The 17,430-nt window shown below is 32.4% G+C and overlaps 5 protein-coding genes across 12 annotated transcripts; 2 read left to right on the forward strand and 3 right to left on the reverse strand.

The window, feature by feature from the left end:
• Nucleotides 1-604: 604 nt before the first annotated feature.
• Nucleotides 605-4,027, reverse strand: LOC117208293 (probable phenylalanine--tRNA ligase, mitochondrial). Of its 4 annotated transcripts, none has more exons than XM_033449369.1 (4): nt 3,913-4,027; nt 1,523-2,238; nt 1,158-1,450; nt 605-1,087 (listed from the first exon to the last, which is right to left on the reverse strand). In XM_033449369.1, exons 2-4 carry the CDS (start codon nt 2,232-2,234, stop codon nt 797-799), a joined length of 1,296 nt encoding a protein of 431 aa, XP_033305260.1. In that variant the 5' UTR covers nt 2,235-2,238; nt 3,913-4,027; the 3' UTR covers nt 605-796. The 4 variants fall into 4 exon arrangements, with proteins under 4 accessions (XP_033305260.1, XP_033305242.1, XP_033305249.1 ...); XM_033449351.1 differs by lacking the exon at nt 3,913-4,027 and adding an exon at nt 2,323-2,408; XM_033449358.1 differs by lacking the exon at nt 3,913-4,027 and adding an exon at nt 2,537-2,626 and having other exon boundaries at nt 767-1,087.
• LOC117208358 (LYR motif-containing protein 4) lies at nt 2,593-3,483 on the forward strand. Its single transcript, XM_033449508.1, has 2 exons — nt 2,593-2,849; nt 3,049-3,483. Exons 1-2 carry the CDS (start codon nt 2,764-2,766, stop codon nt 3,242-3,244), a joined length of 282 nt encoding a protein of 93 aa, XP_033305399.1. The 5' UTR covers nt 2,593-2,763; the 3' UTR covers nt 3,245-3,483.
• On the forward strand, nt 3,138-6,147 carry LOC117208326 (syntaxin-16). Its single transcript, XM_033449411.1, has 6 exons — nt 3,138-3,271; nt 4,200-4,383; nt 4,479-4,697; nt 4,834-5,041; nt 5,124-5,386; nt 5,481-6,147. The coding sequence occupies exons 2-6, from the start codon at nt 4,303-4,305 to the stop codon at nt 5,688-5,690; spliced, it is 981 nt and encodes a 326-aa protein (XP_033305302.1). The 5' UTR covers nt 3,138-3,271; nt 4,200-4,302; the 3' UTR covers nt 5,691-6,147.
• A 506-nt stretch (nt 6,148-6,653) lies between these two features.
• LOC117208255 (oxidative stress-induced growth inhibitor 1-like) lies at nt 6,654-14,175 on the reverse strand. Of its 3 annotated transcripts, none has more exons than XM_033449282.1 (7): nt 13,848-14,175; nt 10,278-10,392; nt 9,320-9,807; nt 8,712-8,974; nt 8,325-8,620; nt 7,796-8,221; nt 6,654-7,019 (listed from the first exon to the last, which is right to left on the reverse strand). In XM_033449282.1, the coding sequence occupies exons 2-7, from the start codon at nt 10,336-10,338 to the stop codon at nt 6,985-6,987; spliced, it is 1,569 nt and encodes a 522-aa protein (XP_033305173.1). In that variant the 5' UTR covers nt 10,339-10,392; nt 13,848-14,175; the 3' UTR covers nt 6,654-6,984. The 3 variants fall into 3 exon arrangements, with proteins under 3 accessions (XP_033305173.1, XP_033305152.1, XP_033305163.1); XM_033449261.1 differs by lacking the exon at nt 6,654-7,019 and adding an exon at nt 7,061-7,704; XM_033449272.1 differs by lacking the exons at nt 6,654-7,019; nt 13,848-14,175 and adding exons at nt 7,061-7,704; nt 12,206-12,350.
• A 301-nt stretch (nt 14,176-14,476) lies between these two features.
• LOC117208340 (protein-L-isoaspartate(D-aspartate) O-methyltransferase-like) lies at nt 14,477-16,931 on the reverse strand. Of its 3 annotated transcripts, none has more exons than XM_033449465.1 (6): nt 16,846-16,931; nt 16,150-16,255; nt 15,914-16,053; nt 15,495-15,720; nt 15,090-15,175; nt 14,477-14,995 (listed from the first exon to the last, which is right to left on the reverse strand). In XM_033449465.1, the coding sequence occupies exons 2-6, from the start codon at nt 16,202-16,204 to the stop codon at nt 14,807-14,809; spliced, it is 696 nt and encodes a 231-aa protein (XP_033305356.1). In that variant the 5' UTR covers nt 16,205-16,255; nt 16,846-16,931; the 3' UTR covers nt 14,477-14,806. The 3 variants fall into 3 exon arrangements, with proteins under 3 accessions (XP_033305356.1, XP_033305367.1, XP_033305345.1); XM_033449476.1 differs by having other exon boundaries at nt 16,850-16,868; XM_033449454.1 differs by lacking the exon at nt 16,846-16,931 and having other exon boundaries at nt 16,150-16,488.
• Between the last annotated feature and the right edge of the window lie 499 nt (nt 16,932-17,430).

Raw genomic sequence — 17,430 nt, forward strand, 5'->3', positions numbered from 1 at the left:
ATTTATATATATATATATATATATCAATATATATATATATATATATATATATATATATACATTGTGTTTACAGGACATAAATAATCAGCTGATCAAAAGCATATAATGCTTTAAAGTTTTCTAAATGTATTTAATAAATACGTAAAAGTACGTTAAATTCGTACGTTAAAAGTAAAGTTAAATTCTTATTTTTATAAATTAAATGCCACGATTCCTGTTTGTTATCGTCTTACTTTAATATAGGATATTTTCCTTTTATATTTTAAATAGAATTTATTAATTTCAATTTTAATATAATATGATACAATGTAATGTAACTTACTTGTCGCGTATGTACAATGCTAAAATAAAAGAAATCGATTTTTATATTTATGCATATATTAAGTAAGATTGTAGATCTAGAAATAACTGTTGTTAGCTACGACGTTGATGAACTGTATCATATATGTAGAATATATACTTATTTCTGCGTAAGGTATTTGACCTAATGACACATTTATAATTAATTTATGTGAAAAGTATAATAATAATACATTCATTTGAACATTATGCCGATTTTCTTTTTAATCCTGTAAGCGCACTGAAATATTATCAATAGATTAAGGATGTTTATCAGTTTATTCATAATAGTTTAATAATAATTATATTCTAATAGTGTTAATACAATAAATGTAACTAACATAGTACTGAGATTCCATTTTTTTCGTTTGCCCATAAAAAAATGGATCTAGTTATGAAAAAGACATAGTAAATAATACACAAATACTTTATTTCTTTAATGAATTAATTTTTTTATTTATCTAACTGTAACATGTAATTTCTCAGCTGCAAGTTTTGCTATTTGATCGTGAATATTGTGTACTTCTCGTTTTGATAATGTACGTTCCATATGTCTGTATATTATAGTGTAGCAGTGTGACAATTTCTTGGTTGTGGGGTGAGTGAATTCATCTTTTAATATAACTTGTTCTACTCTATCACCACCAACATCTCTTACTATATCGTAAAAATCGTTCGACGAGTAACTTTTATCTTCAGGCAACCAAAAACTTATATCATTTTTACACTGGGGATAAATGCTAATTGCCTGTAATACAGAAATTTAATTAAAAATTTTTCTTTTAATGCAATATTTATTAGTTTATTAATTTCTGTACCTTATATTTTATTGCTGTATTATGATCTTCAAATTTGAATTGATTTAAGAAACCAGTGTCTTTACTCCAAAACAATCTAATATTGGGAATATCATATAAACACATAGCTAGTCTTTCCAATCCCAATCCAAATGCCCATCCAATGCGTTCTCCTGCACCCGAATTTTGTAAAATCTCCTGACGCATAATACCACATCCCAATACTTCAATCCACTGATCTTTATAGAAGACTTCTAGTTCCCATGAAGGATGAGTGAAAGGAAAATATTGTTGAACCCATTTGCATTGAATTTCTACAATTACAAGTTCATATTTTACATCTCATACCAATTAACATCAGAGATTTTCCTTCTTCTTAAAATTACCTGATCCAAAGAGCACTTGCGCTAAACCCATTAAAGTATTTTTTAATTCATGTTCCATTAGTTTTACAGATTCCAAAGTATGACACGCTTGTTTTTCATCAGTTTCTATACCTCTATGTTCAAATAACCTTAACCCATCAGAATCATTCACATTTTGAAATACTTCCTCTGTTGTACATAATCTGACAACATCTACTTGATGGAAAACAGGATAATGTGTAGAATCTATTTCATCTCTACGATAAACATCTCCAACTACAATGAAATTGTTCAAACCCATTGAAATCAACTCTGACTGATGAGCTGTTGTATGAGATCTGAGCACAATATTTTGATTGACATAATAACAATCACTTTGGTTTCTAGACGGATGACCCTTTGGTATAAGAAGGGAATCAAAATTTTGAGTTACTGTAACTATAGGAGAGAGATTATCATATACACTAAATATAGGATTTCCGATACGGTTATAAAATTGCGTATGAAAATAATTAACAATACGTTGACGAACATGAGATAAAGGATGATATGGAGTAATGTGTAAATTTCTTCCCAATTTGGAAAAAATGTTTTCACCGATATTTGTCCAGTTATCTTTTGGAAAAATGTCACCTAATAATATTATTACATTGTTTTTTACAGCTTGACTTGTTGTACAAAAGGTTCTACCAAATAATATTTTTTTACTATAACGCCCAAAGTATTTCATCATGCACCTGTAAAAATATATTTTAATCATTATTTATAAAAGTATTTAAATAGTTAAAGCAATATAATACATTTGTAATAAATAACCTAACCGTTGCAGAATCATTATGACATGATATTAAACTCTAAATATTTTAGATTGGCGGAATTGTATTATTTTTCAATATAATTAATAGAAATTGGTACGTACACTAATTTATAACGAAAACTATTCTGCTTTCAAAAATTTAAGGACAATTTACAATATTAATATTTATTGAAGCATGAGTTTTGTATTTTCCAAAGGAAAGCATTAAACTAACTCACTGAAGCATGAAACCTTCTTTTTTATGCCATTATTGATTATAAAAATGTATTACTCAGAAATGTAATAATGAGTAAGTAGCAAAAAACAAATTTAAAGTAAAATGAGGAATCAATGCGTAAAATACAATGCATTTTAATTTGAGATATTCAGGATTAGAGTACATATATATACCACTATACACGTGAGATATCTATCTATGATGTATTTGATCTATGATGTATCGTAAATGATGGCTAGTAGTCGGAAGGTTATTTTGAGTCTCTATCGAAATCTAATTCGAGAAAGCAAAAAATGGAATTCATACAATTATCGGCAAGTAAAAATTATTAAGTTAATTATTATTGATTATAATTTTGCAATTGGACATATTAAAATTAATCAAACTCTAATTATTTTAAAAAATTGTTAACGACAGAATAAAAGATATTATTTTCACAAATGTTATTAACGTTTAAGTTATAAATTATATCCTTATTTGTTTTGTAAGAATCTAATCTTATACTTATTATAGGATGTATGCTTTACGTAAAATTCGACATGAGTTTCAACAGAACAAGACTATACAGGATAAAGAGAAGATCAATGAATGTTATAATAGAGGATTGGAAAGTCTTCAAATTATTAAGAGACAAGTAACAATTGGAAATCTTTATAGTACTAGGCCATTAATTATTGAAGCTATTGAAAATAAAGCTAATTTGAATTAACAAGAAAAATATAAAATTTATATTAAGATAGTGTATGTAAGTATATTCCTAGTAAATAGGGGGAGCGACAAAGTTTTAAAACTTGAATGATTAAAAATTAAATTAATGTAATTACAGTTAGTTACATACATTTAAGATTTATGTATCAATGTTACAAGTGTATTGACCTGTATGTAATGGACAGTCTGTCCAAAACATTCTACTAAGATAATTTAATAAAAAAATATGTATTATTGATATCACAAAATGTTTTTTATGTAATCAATGATAAATAATTGCAAGTAATTACTCATAACTAAAACATACACAGAACCATGCTAAATTTTCAAATTTAACGTAAGTTAGTTTAGAGGAATGTTGCGTGAATAGATCGATATTTTATAACAGAATAGGCACGCGTATAGTATACCGGATAATATTTTGCACGAATCTTTTTATTATTCGAATTTTCGAGGAAAATATGTGATATATGTATATGTTATATACAAGGTGTTATATACATAAATATCTTATTTATTGTTGTATGTTGCACGAAAATATTTCTTAGGACAAGGTTACGTTATTTGAAGGGCTACATGTATCAGCTTTTGCTCATGATTATCTTTTTTACGGGATTTTGAGACCATCAGTATTTTTTTAAATAGGGCTCTATATTTATTATCTGATACCTTTGTAGAAAGTGAAAAACAAATTCGACGATCTTTATAATTATACCATTCCCAACATTTAATCTTAAGATATTTACGTTTGAAGTATATAATACGTATATATATGTATTACATATTTAATTATATCAAATCGACAGGTGGCAAAATTAAAAAATGCAAATTTTTCGGCAGCTAAGCAGTATTTTTTAACTTATGAGGGCTGAAATAAAGGTTTTAGCAAAATATATACTGAAGACTTGTTTAATAATTTTAATTGATAAACTATTTCAATTGTTTCGCGATGACAGATGGAGCATATTGAGAAGGTAGAGTTGCTCTACGTAAAAAGGAGTGTGACAAGTAGCGAACTGTTATAAATCATTTAGCGAATTAATAAAGAATTTGATCAAAATGGCCATGCGAAATTTAACAGAACCATTCATTTTAATGCGAAATAATGCTTTACAAAGCAAGCACATATATGCCGAACAAGTATGATATACATAACCTATAATTTACGAAAAATCGGCGACATTAATCTTTTCATGGGAAATTTAGAGATTAAATAATGGGATACAACATTTTAGAATTTGTCTGACCGAATGGCACTAGTGGCTTCGGATTCTGGTACCTCGGACAACGTCGAATTAAAAAATGTTAATTTGGAAAGTAACGCACCACCTGTATGGACAGATGCCTTGGAGGAGACTCAATATATTTTAAGTAGATTGCGTGTCAAAATAGACAGCTTAGTAGAGTTACATGCTAAACAATTAACTAGGCCAACATTAGACGATACATCACAGGTTTGTCATTAACCACAATGATCGTTATGCTAAAACTAAAGTATTCATATACTTTTGCCAGAAGATTAAACAATCCTTCTGATTTATTTTGATTACTTAATTATTAGAGAGCAAATCGTTAAAAACATGTCTACAGGAAGAGAGACAAATGGAACAACTGACACGAGAAATAGGACGTGCATTTTCTAGCGGTTATCATCAAGTACAAACAATAAAAACTGCAGCAAGGCATGCTACTGGATCTGTGGAACGTCAATTAGCCATAAGCGCGGTAATGGCACTTTCAACAGCTTTACAAGAGCTGGGTCTACGATACAGATCAGCTCAGAATCACTATTTAACACGTATGATTTATAGACATGTCTGATTTTCCTGTAGGCTGGTTACACGAAGAAAAAAATGTTTGACTTTGCTTAATTATTTTAGAGGTAAAGTCAAGAGAAGAGAGGAGTAACCAATTTTTTACAGAAGATCAGTCAATATTTTTAAATAATGCTGCAGCAGACACATGGTTAATGGAGTCAAACGAAACAAATTCAGATTCTTGGGATAATAGAGAACAACAACAACAAGATTCTGTACTTTTACAATTGGAGGATCCTGAAGATAGAATGAAATTAGCCGCAGAAAGAGAAGAACAGATTGGCAACATAGTTCAAAGTATAGCAGATCTCAGGCATATATTCAAAGTAAGTGGTTCTGAAGATTGACATATTGGATGAGTTTATGAACAATATTAAAATTACTGTATAAAATAATAAATAAAAAACTGTTCTTGAATAGGATTTAGCAAGTATGGTACAGGATCAAGGTACCATTTTGGATAGGATCGATTATAATATTGAACAGACACAGGTACAAGTACAGGAGGGTTACAAACAACTGAGAAAGGCAGACTCTTATCAAAGAGCCAATAAAAAATTGTATTGTATAGTCGTGCTTGCAGGCGCCATTATTCTAGTCAGTTTTCTTTTTGTTGTATTTAAAACATGAAATTTCTATTTCAATTTGCACGATTGCATTTTAGTATATAATTTGTTATTAATTATTTTTGTAAAAAATGAAAAACATGCTTACATAATGTATAATTTGGGCAAAAAATATTTTTCGATAAAATACTTTGGGAAATTTCTGATACAACGTAAACAGGAAAGTAACGTGGAATATAATTAAGCAGATACATATTTTATTTTTGTGACCGTATCAATTATTCTTTTCATTTCATGCTCGAAATCATTCCATAGTGTTGACTTATTTCCGGATATTTATTCCGTATTGTTTATTGTTACATCATTACATGTGACGGGGGTCTTAAGACTTATATATAATATAAATGTAAATATTAATAATCATAATTTTTAATTATATTTTGAATTTAAATTAACTGTAACATATATTTACGTTGAGATTACAGCTGTAAATTTTTAATAAAACAAAGAGTAGCTGAAACAAACGGAAATCAAATGTGTTCACAAATAAAATGAACCGTAAAAAGGCATGATAAATGTCGATCGGCAGATTGTCGCCTTTTAGCTGATTGACAATTTTAGTAGTCTAGTCTGGCCTGATGTAGTATAGTATACAAGAGAAAAAGATATATGAAAGGTGAACTTACTCTTGTGTGTGTAGTGTATTGCAGTTGTTTCCTTTCCTGTTTTAAAATAAATGAATATTTTATCGAACGTATGCTATGATTATTATATTATTTAACATTGACTTAAATATCATAAATAAATATTTTTTGATATAGTTTAATAGACATTAAGATAAATAATAACATTAGTTAACAATATTGAATTTTCATTCTTATGAACACTAAATAAATTTTCCTCGAATATTGCACTTTTTTTTATCACAGACTGAGCGGTACATATATTTTATATCTATATCGTTTATATATCTATGTCTATTTATCTATGTATATACATATATATAGACTGAATTTTTAAAAAAATATTACTGTTACGAGAGTTTGAACGATTTTCTTGCTTGCACGTACTTGTATACTTATAAAGATAATTATACATATAAATTATAGTATCTGCATATTCTTCGTTTGTTTCACACGGTATGTGCGTACTCGTGAATGTATGCAAACATGTGTTACATAAACTCCGAGTGTGGTATAATTATTTATTCAGTTTTATAAAAATCTTACGTTATACAAATTAGAAACGATTCGTTAACCAAGGAACAATAGAAATTCGTAAAATACGCTTTCTTCTGAGATTTATTATGTTGAAGAAAATTCAACCTATGGAATAGTACCTACCTATGAAGAAGTAGTTTAACGTTCAATATGTGATTCGCAATACTGCAATTCTGTAATAAAAAGTTTATTCTAATAAATGGAATGCACTAAATGCTGATGTTAAAGTCGTATGAATTTTATTGTATCATCTGTATGATCGGATTTGTTTTCCTTGGTCAAGATTCATGATAAAAACCTTAATATACTTGTATAAGCAGTTTCGTGTAGATTTTGTTAAAAGTACGCACGCATTTTGAAATACTAAGGGACAAATTTGCATCGAGCGATAAACAATTTGGATATCATTTACGCGTAAAAGAGTTTACGTTTACTTTGTTTTTATACACGGTGGTAGAAAGGTACATCAGCTGAATAGAGAAAAACGTTCCTGGATAAGTATAATATAGAATGTACGAATAAAAAACGCGTGCGGTTTGTGTATGATTCTGCGGAGACTCAGAATCGATCGAACATGAGTTAAGAGGCTTGTGCGACTACACATTACTCAAGTGAAAGACGGAGACGAGGTATTTAGAATGTGAACTAAAATTGCAAACGCTCCACCGAGTATGTAACGTACGAAATTATCACCGACTAAAGGACCTAAAGCGTAAAGTCCAGATCTCGGGGCTTTGGTTACTTCATAAGTAAAATCGTCAACCTCGATAGGATTCGATTTACCATCTATGGGTTTCTCGAAATATTTACCAAGCCCGATACCGTCAGCTTTGAGATAGGACAAATCAGGCTTGTAACCTGTGAACGAACGAATTTTCTTAGCTGAAAATCTTTAACAAGCGAAACGAAAGTATGATTTGGTTTTGCTTTGTACGGATTTGATACATACCGATAAGAATGGCTACGGCAGAGACACGAAAAGCGTGTGCGCATCCGTCTGGGTCGACAAGGGTAACCATCGGATGTTTTTCGAATCCGGCACCATCGATGAAATCAGTATCATTTGCAGTAAGTCCGAGCAACGTGTACCCCGGTAATGCTTTGTATAGAGGATAATTAGTACCACCATCAGCCATCATCTCGTATACCTTGTGATATTCGGGATACATCGAGCTGGGTAGACCTTGCAATCTATCATAGATAGTGCGTATTTTCTCGTCGTTTGATTTATTCCATTCGTTGGACGAGTCACGAAATGCGTGCAAGACGGGAATGCCATGAAAACGAACGGCCATGATTGCATCGGCAGCACTTAGTCCGGAACCGATCACTAATACCGGATCAATTGGTTGCCGTCGTTCCTCTACTTCGTTTGCTAAAATTGAATCGACCATCGAGTTTTTCCATAATCTAATTCCAAGTAATTTTAGCAAAGCTTAAGCTGCTTCGAGAGAAAAGGAAAGAAGCATTTCGCGTACCATGTTGCTGATGACTAATCAAATGAGCCAATCTTGATTCCAGCTTGTTTAGATCGTGCGTTACCCAATCAAGTTGAGAATCTTCGCCGGCTATACCCAATTGATTTGATAAATCGATCGTGCCTGTGGCAAGAACGACTCTCTTGCAGCGATAGCGAAACGGTTTCCCTGTTTGTTTATCGAAGCCATCGACTATCCATCCGTAACGATCTTGTTGTTGTTGTTGTTGTTGTTGTTGTGGATGATGATGATGACGAGAATCGCAGCACGGTCTCACTGAAGTAACTACAGTCTCGCTAAAAAGTAAACGTCCATGTGATTAGCGGTTACAAGATGCGACACAACTCGCGAGCATTGCAACTACGATAAATTACTGTGCGAACCAACCATCGAAAGTATTGCTCCAACTTTTTTCTCCGTACGTAATCTTTGTAATAGGCAGCTACTGTACCGACAGAAATTCTGCTAGCCGTTTTACATGCACTCGGTTTCTCTTGAAAGGCATAGTACATGCACGACGGTTTACCCTCTGTCGAATTTGCTTTTTGAAGTTCTTCGGACTCGACTAACATCTCCCATTGTCTTATGTCTAAATCGGGCAACGACATCCATCGGTTCAAGCTGATGGTCAACACGTTTGGATCCATCGACTAACACACAATTAATTCATCAATTCTAAATTGAACCTTGAAACACGTTTAACTTGTGTAATGATAAACATTCTCGCCTGTCGAACGATATTCGTGACGTATTCGTAAACTCTATCGATTCGAATAAATTGGTTAGGTGGAAGATTTGCGACTGCCGAACCGAAGGAAATACGTAGCAAGGGAACAAAGAAACCGAGAACAAATCAACAACATCGTTGATCGTTTCTTTACCGGCGGTATCGCCAACATCGGGGTGTATCGTCAGATTTCTTTGTCATCACCGCGGTACGCGGCTCAACTAACCGCAAGCCCGTTACCCGATAAAACATGTCCCACGTTCGTTACCTGCCATGAACCACCAGGTTGACCTTTACCGAGCACAATGTGATCGATCACTTTATGCTCAGGATGTTGCTCGACCGATTTCCAGGTAAGCAGAGACGGCACATCAAGGCCAGCATCGACACAAGGATGTTGAAGTTGGTCCATAAGAAGAGCCAAAGGCCGACCACCGGCTCTACCTTCCAGTCCGGAAGAAAGGCATTCCAATTTGCAACGCGTACTGCTCGCCAAGCCCCTTCCACCGCCGTTCCCCTGACATTTTCTCAACTTGGTATTCTCACTCTCGTGCCAACGATGGCATCTCGATTCATTCCCTAATTGTTGTTGTTCTTGACTCGTCCTATCGCAACATTCCTCGTCATCGTTTCCGGACCTCGTGCTCGAGTGTAATCTGGCTGTGAGCATTTCATCGGCGGGATGTGGTTCACCGGTATAATAAGGCCAATTTCCAGCAAGCATGAAAGAAAGGCATATTCCACTAGGTCCGTTTCCTGAACAAAACATACACACCACCCTGTGTATAGAATACAGACAATACCGATTCTTTTATCCTTTCGCACTGCTTTTTCGCGATACTTCGGCGCGTATTATCACGGGAAAAACGGCCGTTACCGTGTGTTTCCACCTGAAATCGTGTGCTACGATCTGTACGATCGTAGCACTTCACCTAATATATTGACCATATACGGAATTACCTGATCACGAAATCGATCAACGAGAATACCATCGTATCGAACTTAATTACACTAGACGCCAAAAGATTCGATCGATCGGTATGGCTTACAGAGACTCTTCTGTCTTTTAGAATTTTAAGGATAATCTTGTAAGTAAAAGGAAGCGTTTAAAAGGAAACGTATCTCCTTTAAACGACACCAGGCAAATTTACGAATCTTTTGGATTCTAGTACAGGTATATATGTTACCTAGTGGATACAAATTTCGTATTGGCGAGCGAATCGTACCTATAATGACCACATCCTTATAGACGACGTCGTTATCGCCATCGTCACAACAATTTTGCATCGTTGTACCGATTTGTTGTTCTCGTTTATTCGGTCAATCGTTCCAATTCAACAGCTGTAACAAACAAATACCGACAATGTTCTGTAAATATCCTGTGTAGTCGTGGAAAAAACGAAGGAGCAAATCGCTCGATGTTTGTAAATGAAATGAAATGCGTGTAAACGTTAAAAAGAGAAAAAAGAAAATAAAGGGAATGAAGACTAGAATAAAGAGGAGAAAATAAGTATAAATATCGTAGGAAGTAGAGACATTTCAAGAAAACGATATTCAACTGTGCAATGATACGTATATCATGTGCATACATAATCGCGACTGTCACGGTATATGATAAGACGCAAACCGGTACAATTTCATATCTATGATGCAAAACGCGGAAACCTGTATACTTTGCAGGAATCGCGCAACTCATCGTTCGATTACGACCATCCGGACAGCTATACAATTTAAAATCAAACGGTCGTTCATTTAGAAATTTATATCGATCAAAAGAAATTACTTTATTTTTCTGTTTGATATCATTTGGATAAATAGTACGTACTTACGTAACACGTTATCTTCAACAATTATAAAACTTTCCATGCAAGAATAAATGTAAACTTAAAGATTTATCGAACTGTTTACCATTACGCTTCGTTACAGTAAGCTATTATCGATGATCTTGCTATACTCACATCTCTATATAAGTAAGTGTATACAGGGTGATTGGTAACTGTCGGTATAAGCCGTTAATAAATAGCCGGAAAATATAGAATAAAAATTTTTTTTTTAATTTTTTTAAAAATCTACAGTGAGATCCGTTATAACGAGACGCGATAAAGTGCACGCGTACCGAACCACCCTGTATAATATTTCGATCGGTATATGAATCAATTTCCCGAAACTTTAGAAAGAAATTTTACTTTCTCGCTTTGTTTACGATTATTTCTTACATACTTTTTCTAATAGATATTCTCTTCCTTCAAATGTTAAAATTGTCTCGCGTTTATGTAATCACATGGCGGCAAAAATTGCGCGGAAAATTTCAAACGCGATCGATCTAATTCTTTCATAATGATATTGAAGCAATCTGTTTCGATCATGCGGTTAAATATCCGTATCGATAAATTTACGTTAAAAAGTACAATATGCTCAACGAACTTATCCGCTTTCTTCTAAGCAACCGGATCGGAATACATCGGGCATTCTAAGAAGGTCGATATCAAGAAGAGTGTACAGGGTCACGATCGATATTGAAATAGAAATACTCAGATAGGAATGCTTATACTATGTTCAGTCAGTTTAAGTTAAGTTCGGATAACCTCGTTTCAAGTTAATGTGTTTTACGATTCGACATAGTCATTGAAAGATATAACTGTTTTATTAAGCGGCTCGATTCTTCGCAGTCCTATGGAAACTGATGAATCATCGTATAGAACCAGTCTCCTGTTCATTCAGTAATCAACTAAAAAAAACTTGCTCTCGCTATTCCAAGAATTTGTTTTCGCTTTGATATAGTGTTCTTTCGACCGACAATAAATCCCTGTAAAAAGCCATGGGCACTGGTTCCAATAAATTTATCGTTGAACACGACGCGCCATTAAAACTATAACGTAATATCATTATAATTAGATTACCTCGCGGTTCGTTACATGCTAAAACATAATCATTACCACTACTTGTCACTATAGTTCTGATATTGGGACACTCTCCTATTGTATTGCTGACTCAAAAATCGTAATAACTTGGACAGAGGCAAAAGCTACGATAGAGGGATCAGAGGGGGCGAGGAGAAAGATGGAAAAAAAAAGAAAGACTAAGAGAAAAGGGGAGATGAAAATTAATATAAATATATAATCGTATACGTAGTAAGTGATAGTGTAAAACAAACCAAATTTCGGCGTGGCTCACACACGAAATCGTATTATAATCAACTCCTATCAAGGAAACGGCCGACGTTATACTGAACCGTGAATCAGACGCGCGTTTCTTTTCATATCGAACGAATATCTGCTAAAAGGTTGCGACACATCGTGTCATATTTTTATGTACATAGCTTCTACTTTTTGTCATTCTTTTCTATCTTTAATCGTTAATTCTTAATTTAATCACTGTCATTAATTATTGCTATCGAATGGTTCCTATCATAATATTTCTAGGAAAACAAAATATATTTCTGTATTTTTATCGTTACTTTACATCTTATCAGATGACAAGCGTTCTTGTTTTGACGCATTTTTTTAATTTATTCAAATCATGTTACACCTTTGATCTATTAAATTGTATTACACATTTCTTTGCCTTGGCAGAATCGATTTTCGATATATGATGTATGTACGCATAGATGCTTGTGAAGTCGGGCATCCGTCGGCCGCGTACCTACATAACGTATTTATGGGCATTCGCTAACATTTGCTAACATAATGTGTGTACATATGTACATACATAAAAAGAAAATTCGCTGTCAGTCAGCGGTCGATATCGATTTGAAGACAGACTGCGGGTTGGCGATAAATACTCGTGAATACCTTCTTTCTCACAAGTATTGTTAAACGTTCGTGAATGTTTTAAAAATGTGCGTTTGATGCATACCAACTTTACATCAATATTCATTTATATGTACGAACGTGTATATATATATATAATTTAAAATACCGTTTCGCTTATTCTGAAATATTAGTATTTATGATCATTCCAAGCTGGACGTGCAAAATTAACGAATACACTTTTTACAGTTGGCAATCGAAGCAAAACCGGTTGAAGGTTGCATGACAAATCATTTTACTTTTTTTTATCTTTTTTGTGTAATCTGCTGCTCGCTATCCACTTAAACCGGTCAATCCTTTCACTACTTTAGCAAATATTAAATTGTATATATATATATATATTCATTCACCATCACAATTACGTTACTGTGTACGTTCTAATAAAGAACCTTGGATGATAATAATAGATAATGATAAATAAAAATACAATGATATCAATATAAATATTTTATATTAGATAGATCTATATGTTCTTACATAATTAACCTGCATATATGTATTTATATGCATACATATGTATTTATTCAACGAAAAATGACATTGACAATGAACGAGAAACTAGACGCATAGTTAAACTACGTTTCATCAACTTTGATTGATAACTTTAGATTTAAATGCTAAATTATATTCTAAGTCATAATAAGGATCTTTTATTCAATTATTGTGATTATAAAAAAATTTACAGCTTCGACTGGAATTACTAGTGATTCGGATCAAATATTAACTTGAAATCACGATAAATAGAATAGAGATATCTATTTAATATTAAATTAATATTTGTATTAATTTATATCGCGTTCCATATTTAGATATTCATATCTAAAAAAAAACTTACGACTATTGATTAGAAATAAACAGGATAAAATACACGAAATAAAAATTTATGATTGGTTTATAATAATTTGTTTCTTTTAACTATAATAGCTATTAGATTATCAATGTCAACGGTAAAACAACTATAAAAAAGTAAATTACAGCTTTAATTACCTGTTTCCGCTCTATGTGTAATTGCAGCATTCTATTTAATCTGGATTGCAAATTTTAGTCCGACACATCGCGTAGAAATTTTGTTGATCGACGTTTTGAACACATCCACTACCAACGATTATTTTCTGCTCCTTATTGCAAATCCTAACCGTCTCAAGTACCATATTCAAACTGTTTTCGTTTGGTTGACGTGAAAATTAATGTTCGAAGTTGTTTCCTATTTTTTTCATTTAATGTTCTCTGTTACTTCATAATTTAACAAGTATTCTTTGTTGAATCACGAAATCCTTTATAGATTCGATAATCTTTCCAACGTAAAACCACCAATAACTTCCAATAATTTCAGTTTTTGCTAAAAACTAATCTATTTGCGTTGCTGACACACCTCATCGTTCCATTGATTTCCTTTTTTTAGGTTAACTTTTATACACAGGACCGACAAATATCACTATGCTACTATGGCGGCAATTTCAAAACCAAATTTCAAGCAGTCTGTCTTTATATTACTCGATTTATGTAACTAAACTAAGCTAATCTAAAGACTAAAAACTTGTATCTATAAATAATCCATTAAATACATACATTTGTTATTTTTTTTAAATATGTGAACAATGAAAAATAATTCAGAATATTCAAACGAATTTCATCAACTTTACTTAGATGTATATCATTAATCATGTGCTTAGTTATTATAACAATACCAATGGTACATTATTAAGCGAACACTCTGTTGAGCTAGTTCATACATGGAAAATATATTTTATCATTGCACGTGTCAGTAAAAAAAACCATTATCTCAAGAATATTAAGTAACGCGAGAGAAAAAAAAGAAATGTATTCGTTCGAGTTAACATTCTTTGAAAAAATCATTGTTATCGCGACATAATCAGTCAATGATAATCTTGCGTTTCGACACTGAAAGTTGCTTATATAATTTCTAAGTGTTTGAATATATTGTATTAATAATCATTTGATAATTGAGTAGCAGGATCGGTAAGAGGAATATAGGAGACTTGCATTAGCTTTTTTTTTGTGATCGTACCATCAATGTTCTTATCTACTTGTACCAGATCTTGAAACCTCTGAAGACCTTCTATGGCAACGACCGGACAAACCAGCCGTCCACCAGGAGTTAGTTGATCTATCAACTGAAACGCAGGACAATCTTCAATCTTAATAATTTGTTACAAGAATATGTAATGGTATATACATATGTTTATATCTTTAGGTATATTGCGGTACCTGTTGTGGTAAAGTTTCCGCCGCCGCTCCAACATGAATCGCATTGTAAGGGGCTTCAGCAGCATATCCCAATCGGCCGTCTCCCACTAGGCGCATTTACAATGACCTGTTGTTAGTCTTTGGTCTATGTTTTATATAATGCACAGACAAAGTCACGCAGTTGGTGGACACAGTCCTGTTTGATTCTTCGTGACAAGGTACATACCTAATCCACGTTGGTGGATTACGATTATTTTTTACTTCAACATATCTACGTTATTTTCAAATTCTTGAATATGTGAAGTTTTCAAAGGTCGTAGGAAAAAGACCAGATACTGGCAAGGAATTCCTTTTTCCTTTTTCCCGACACCAACTATTCGTGAATAGAAATTGCAACAACGTGTTTACAGCTTGGCATTTTCTTACCTACAAATTTAATGCGTTCTTCCTTGATGAAATGAGGACAGTCTTCGCTTACGTTTTTCGTAGAGATTTCTATTAGCTCTGGAATATGATCGATCCCAACCACATGACCACGTGGACCCACCATAAATGCCATACATGCTGACAAATAACCAGATCCTGAACCAACATCCAGTGCTTTTGCTCCGTCAAATAATTGGTCAGAGAGAATGGACAAGGCATATGCATGCTGAAAAACAATGTTTGTTTTACTCTAGAAGTAGGTATAGTTCTAAATTTAAAGTAGATAAATTTCTATAATTTTGCTAGTTATTATATCCAAATTTGTTATTACATATTTTTTAATCATTTGTGTAACAATAGTTTATTATATAATATGTGTATAACCTAAATAATAAGTATATATAAAGTAGTTTACTAACCATGTGGGGAGCACTAATTGTAACATTGTAACCAATTTTTCTTGGTTGATCAAGATATGGATTTGATTCATGATAATAGCGTGCTCTATCTACAGCAAGCATTGCTGCTTCTGCTCTGTCCGTTGTTAAAATACCTGCTTCTAAAATACAATTTCATAATTAAGTACTGTATATTACCATATTGCCATATCGGTACTCAGTGTCAATTTATCAAAGTTATTACAAAGAGACTTTACCTTTTAATTTAGTTACCATTTCTTGGTTTGTAGCTCCACTGCAGTGCCATGCCATGATTCAGGATATATATAAATACAACGTTGAATACAGAAAGACGTAGCGCATCTTTCAGGAAGAACAAAAAGAAATGTTGTTGTAAAAGAAAAGTAATATGTAACAATCAATTCAAGAGAAGTTTCATGAAATACTGCGATCTATGTAATAATATCATAGGTGAGGTGACATAGCAAATAAAAACATATCATGAATGTCATATTTAATTTGTATATATTCATAAAACTTTTCCAAGTTTCTTTCGAAATTGAAGTGTTACGCAAATGGAAAGTGTCTGCAATATTTCTTTCAGTTGCTAAGAAGAGATCTTTATAATACAGGTTGAACAAGTTAAGGAGTTTAGAGCTTAAGATTAAGAACGAAGAAAGAGTATAGTAAAGTAAAAGACGAGATAAAAGAATATATTATGTTATTAAAAAAATATCTCCTTTACTAATTAAAATTAACATTGCCAGTATTTGTCAGTCCAATATTGCCGTTTAGATTTTTGAAAAAACAAAATTATTATTTTTAATGCAAATTCGTTCTTATAATTTAACAATATTTATTTAGAAATGATGTGAATTTCCGTTTGTCTTTTTTGGTATTCTGACGATTTTGCAGATATAGAACACAAAGGAAAGTTTTGTTAGGTTAAATACCTGCTTCGCTGTTATCTAGCCAGATACGTTCTGACGTACTGCATCAGTGTGAGCATAGTTGCAAATACATATATACATACATATTTAATGTAACACTTTCGTACGTCGCGTCTCTTCGCACAAGTACTCATTCCTGCACGAATCGAATATCACACGATAGTTATCAGTCATCGCTGATGTTAAATATGTGTTGTATATATTTAACTAACTATATAATACTTTTATTAAAAATGATCTATTTGTCCATCCAATATTCTAAAAGCAAGATGATAGAAACATAAAGTTATAACTGTAGTTGATAAAGAAAGAGTTAATTGCACCAGCATGATTGATGCGATAGGTGCTGCTTGTAGACGGACGAATCTGCCTAGGCAATGATTAAGAAATTTGCCATGAACAGTTCTTTTATTTTATCAAATAATCGCTCTAATTAGTGGAATTCTACTTATCATTGTAAAATTGCAATATATAACATAAGTACTTATATAGTTATTTGTGATATTATCATGGTATTGTCGCATGACGAATTACGTGGAATTATGCACGGAAAATTGATATGTACATGGGAGTATATGAATTAATTTA

Source organism: Bombus bifarius, unplaced genomic scaffold (genome assembly GCF_011952205.1).
Source record: "Bombus bifarius isolate JDL3187 unplaced genomic scaffold, Bbif_JDL3187 scf7180000007966, whole genome shotgun sequence".
In the NCBI taxonomy this organism is placed as follows: domain Eukaryota; kingdom Metazoa; phylum Arthropoda; class Insecta; order Hymenoptera; family Apidae; genus Bombus; species Bombus bifarius.

Excerpts from the sequence above, each read along its gene's own strand:
- LOC117208293 (XM_033449351.1), bottom strand. Across the intron at positions 1,451-1,522 it reads GCAAGTGCTCTTTGGATCAG|AAATTCAATGCAAATGGGTT; the intron begins GTAATTTTAAGA and ends TTGTAATTGTAG. Across the intron at positions 1,088-1,157 it reads ATACAGCAATAAAATATAAG|GCAATTAGCATTTATCCCCA; the intron begins GTACAGAAATTA and ends TCTGTATTACAG.
- LOC117208358 (XM_033449508.1), top strand. The coding sequence starts at position 2,764 with ATGATGGCTAGTAGTCGGAAGGTTATTTTGAGTCTCTATCGAAATCTA. Across the intron at positions 2,850-3,048 it reads TGGAATTCATACAATTATCG|GATGTATGCTTTACGTAAAA; the intron begins GCAAGTAAAAAT and ends TACTTATTATAG.
- LOC117208326 (XM_033449411.1), top strand. The coding sequence starts at position 4,303 with ATGGCCATGCGAAATTTAACAGAACCATTCATTTTAATGCGAAATAAT. Across the intron at positions 5,042-5,123 it reads TCAGAATCACTATTTAACAC|AGGTAAAGTCAAGAGAAGAG; the intron begins GTATGATTTATA and ends TAATTATTTTAG. Across the intron at positions 5,387-5,480 it reads ATCTCAGGCATATATTCAAA|GATTTAGCAAGTATGGTACA; the intron begins GTAAGTGGTTCT and ends GTTCTTGAATAG.
- LOC117208255 (XM_033449261.1), bottom strand. The coding sequence starts at position 10,338 with ATGCAAAATTGTTGTGACGATGGCGATAACGACGTCGTCTATAAGGAT. Across the intron at positions 9,808-10,277 it reads TAAGGATGTGGTCATTATAG|GAAACGGACCTAGTGGAATA; the intron begins GTACGATTCGCT and ends TGTTTTGTTCAG. Across the intron at positions 8,621-8,711 it reads TTGGAGCAATACTTTCGATG|CGAGACTGTAGTTACTTCAG; the intron begins GTTGGTTCGCAC and ends TTTACTTTTTAG.
- LOC117208340 (XM_033449465.1), bottom strand. The coding sequence starts at position 16,204 with ATGGCATGGCACTGCAGTGGAGCTACAAACCAAGAAATGGTAACTAAA. Across the intron at positions 16,054-16,149 it reads AATGGTAACTAAATTAAAAG|AAGCAGGTATTTTAACAACG; the intron begins GTAAAGTCTCTT and ends ATTGTATTTTAG. Across the intron at positions 15,176-15,494 it reads AGAACGCATTAAATTTGTAG|TGGGAGACGGCCGATTGGGA; the intron begins GTAAGAAAATGC and ends AAATGCGCCTAG.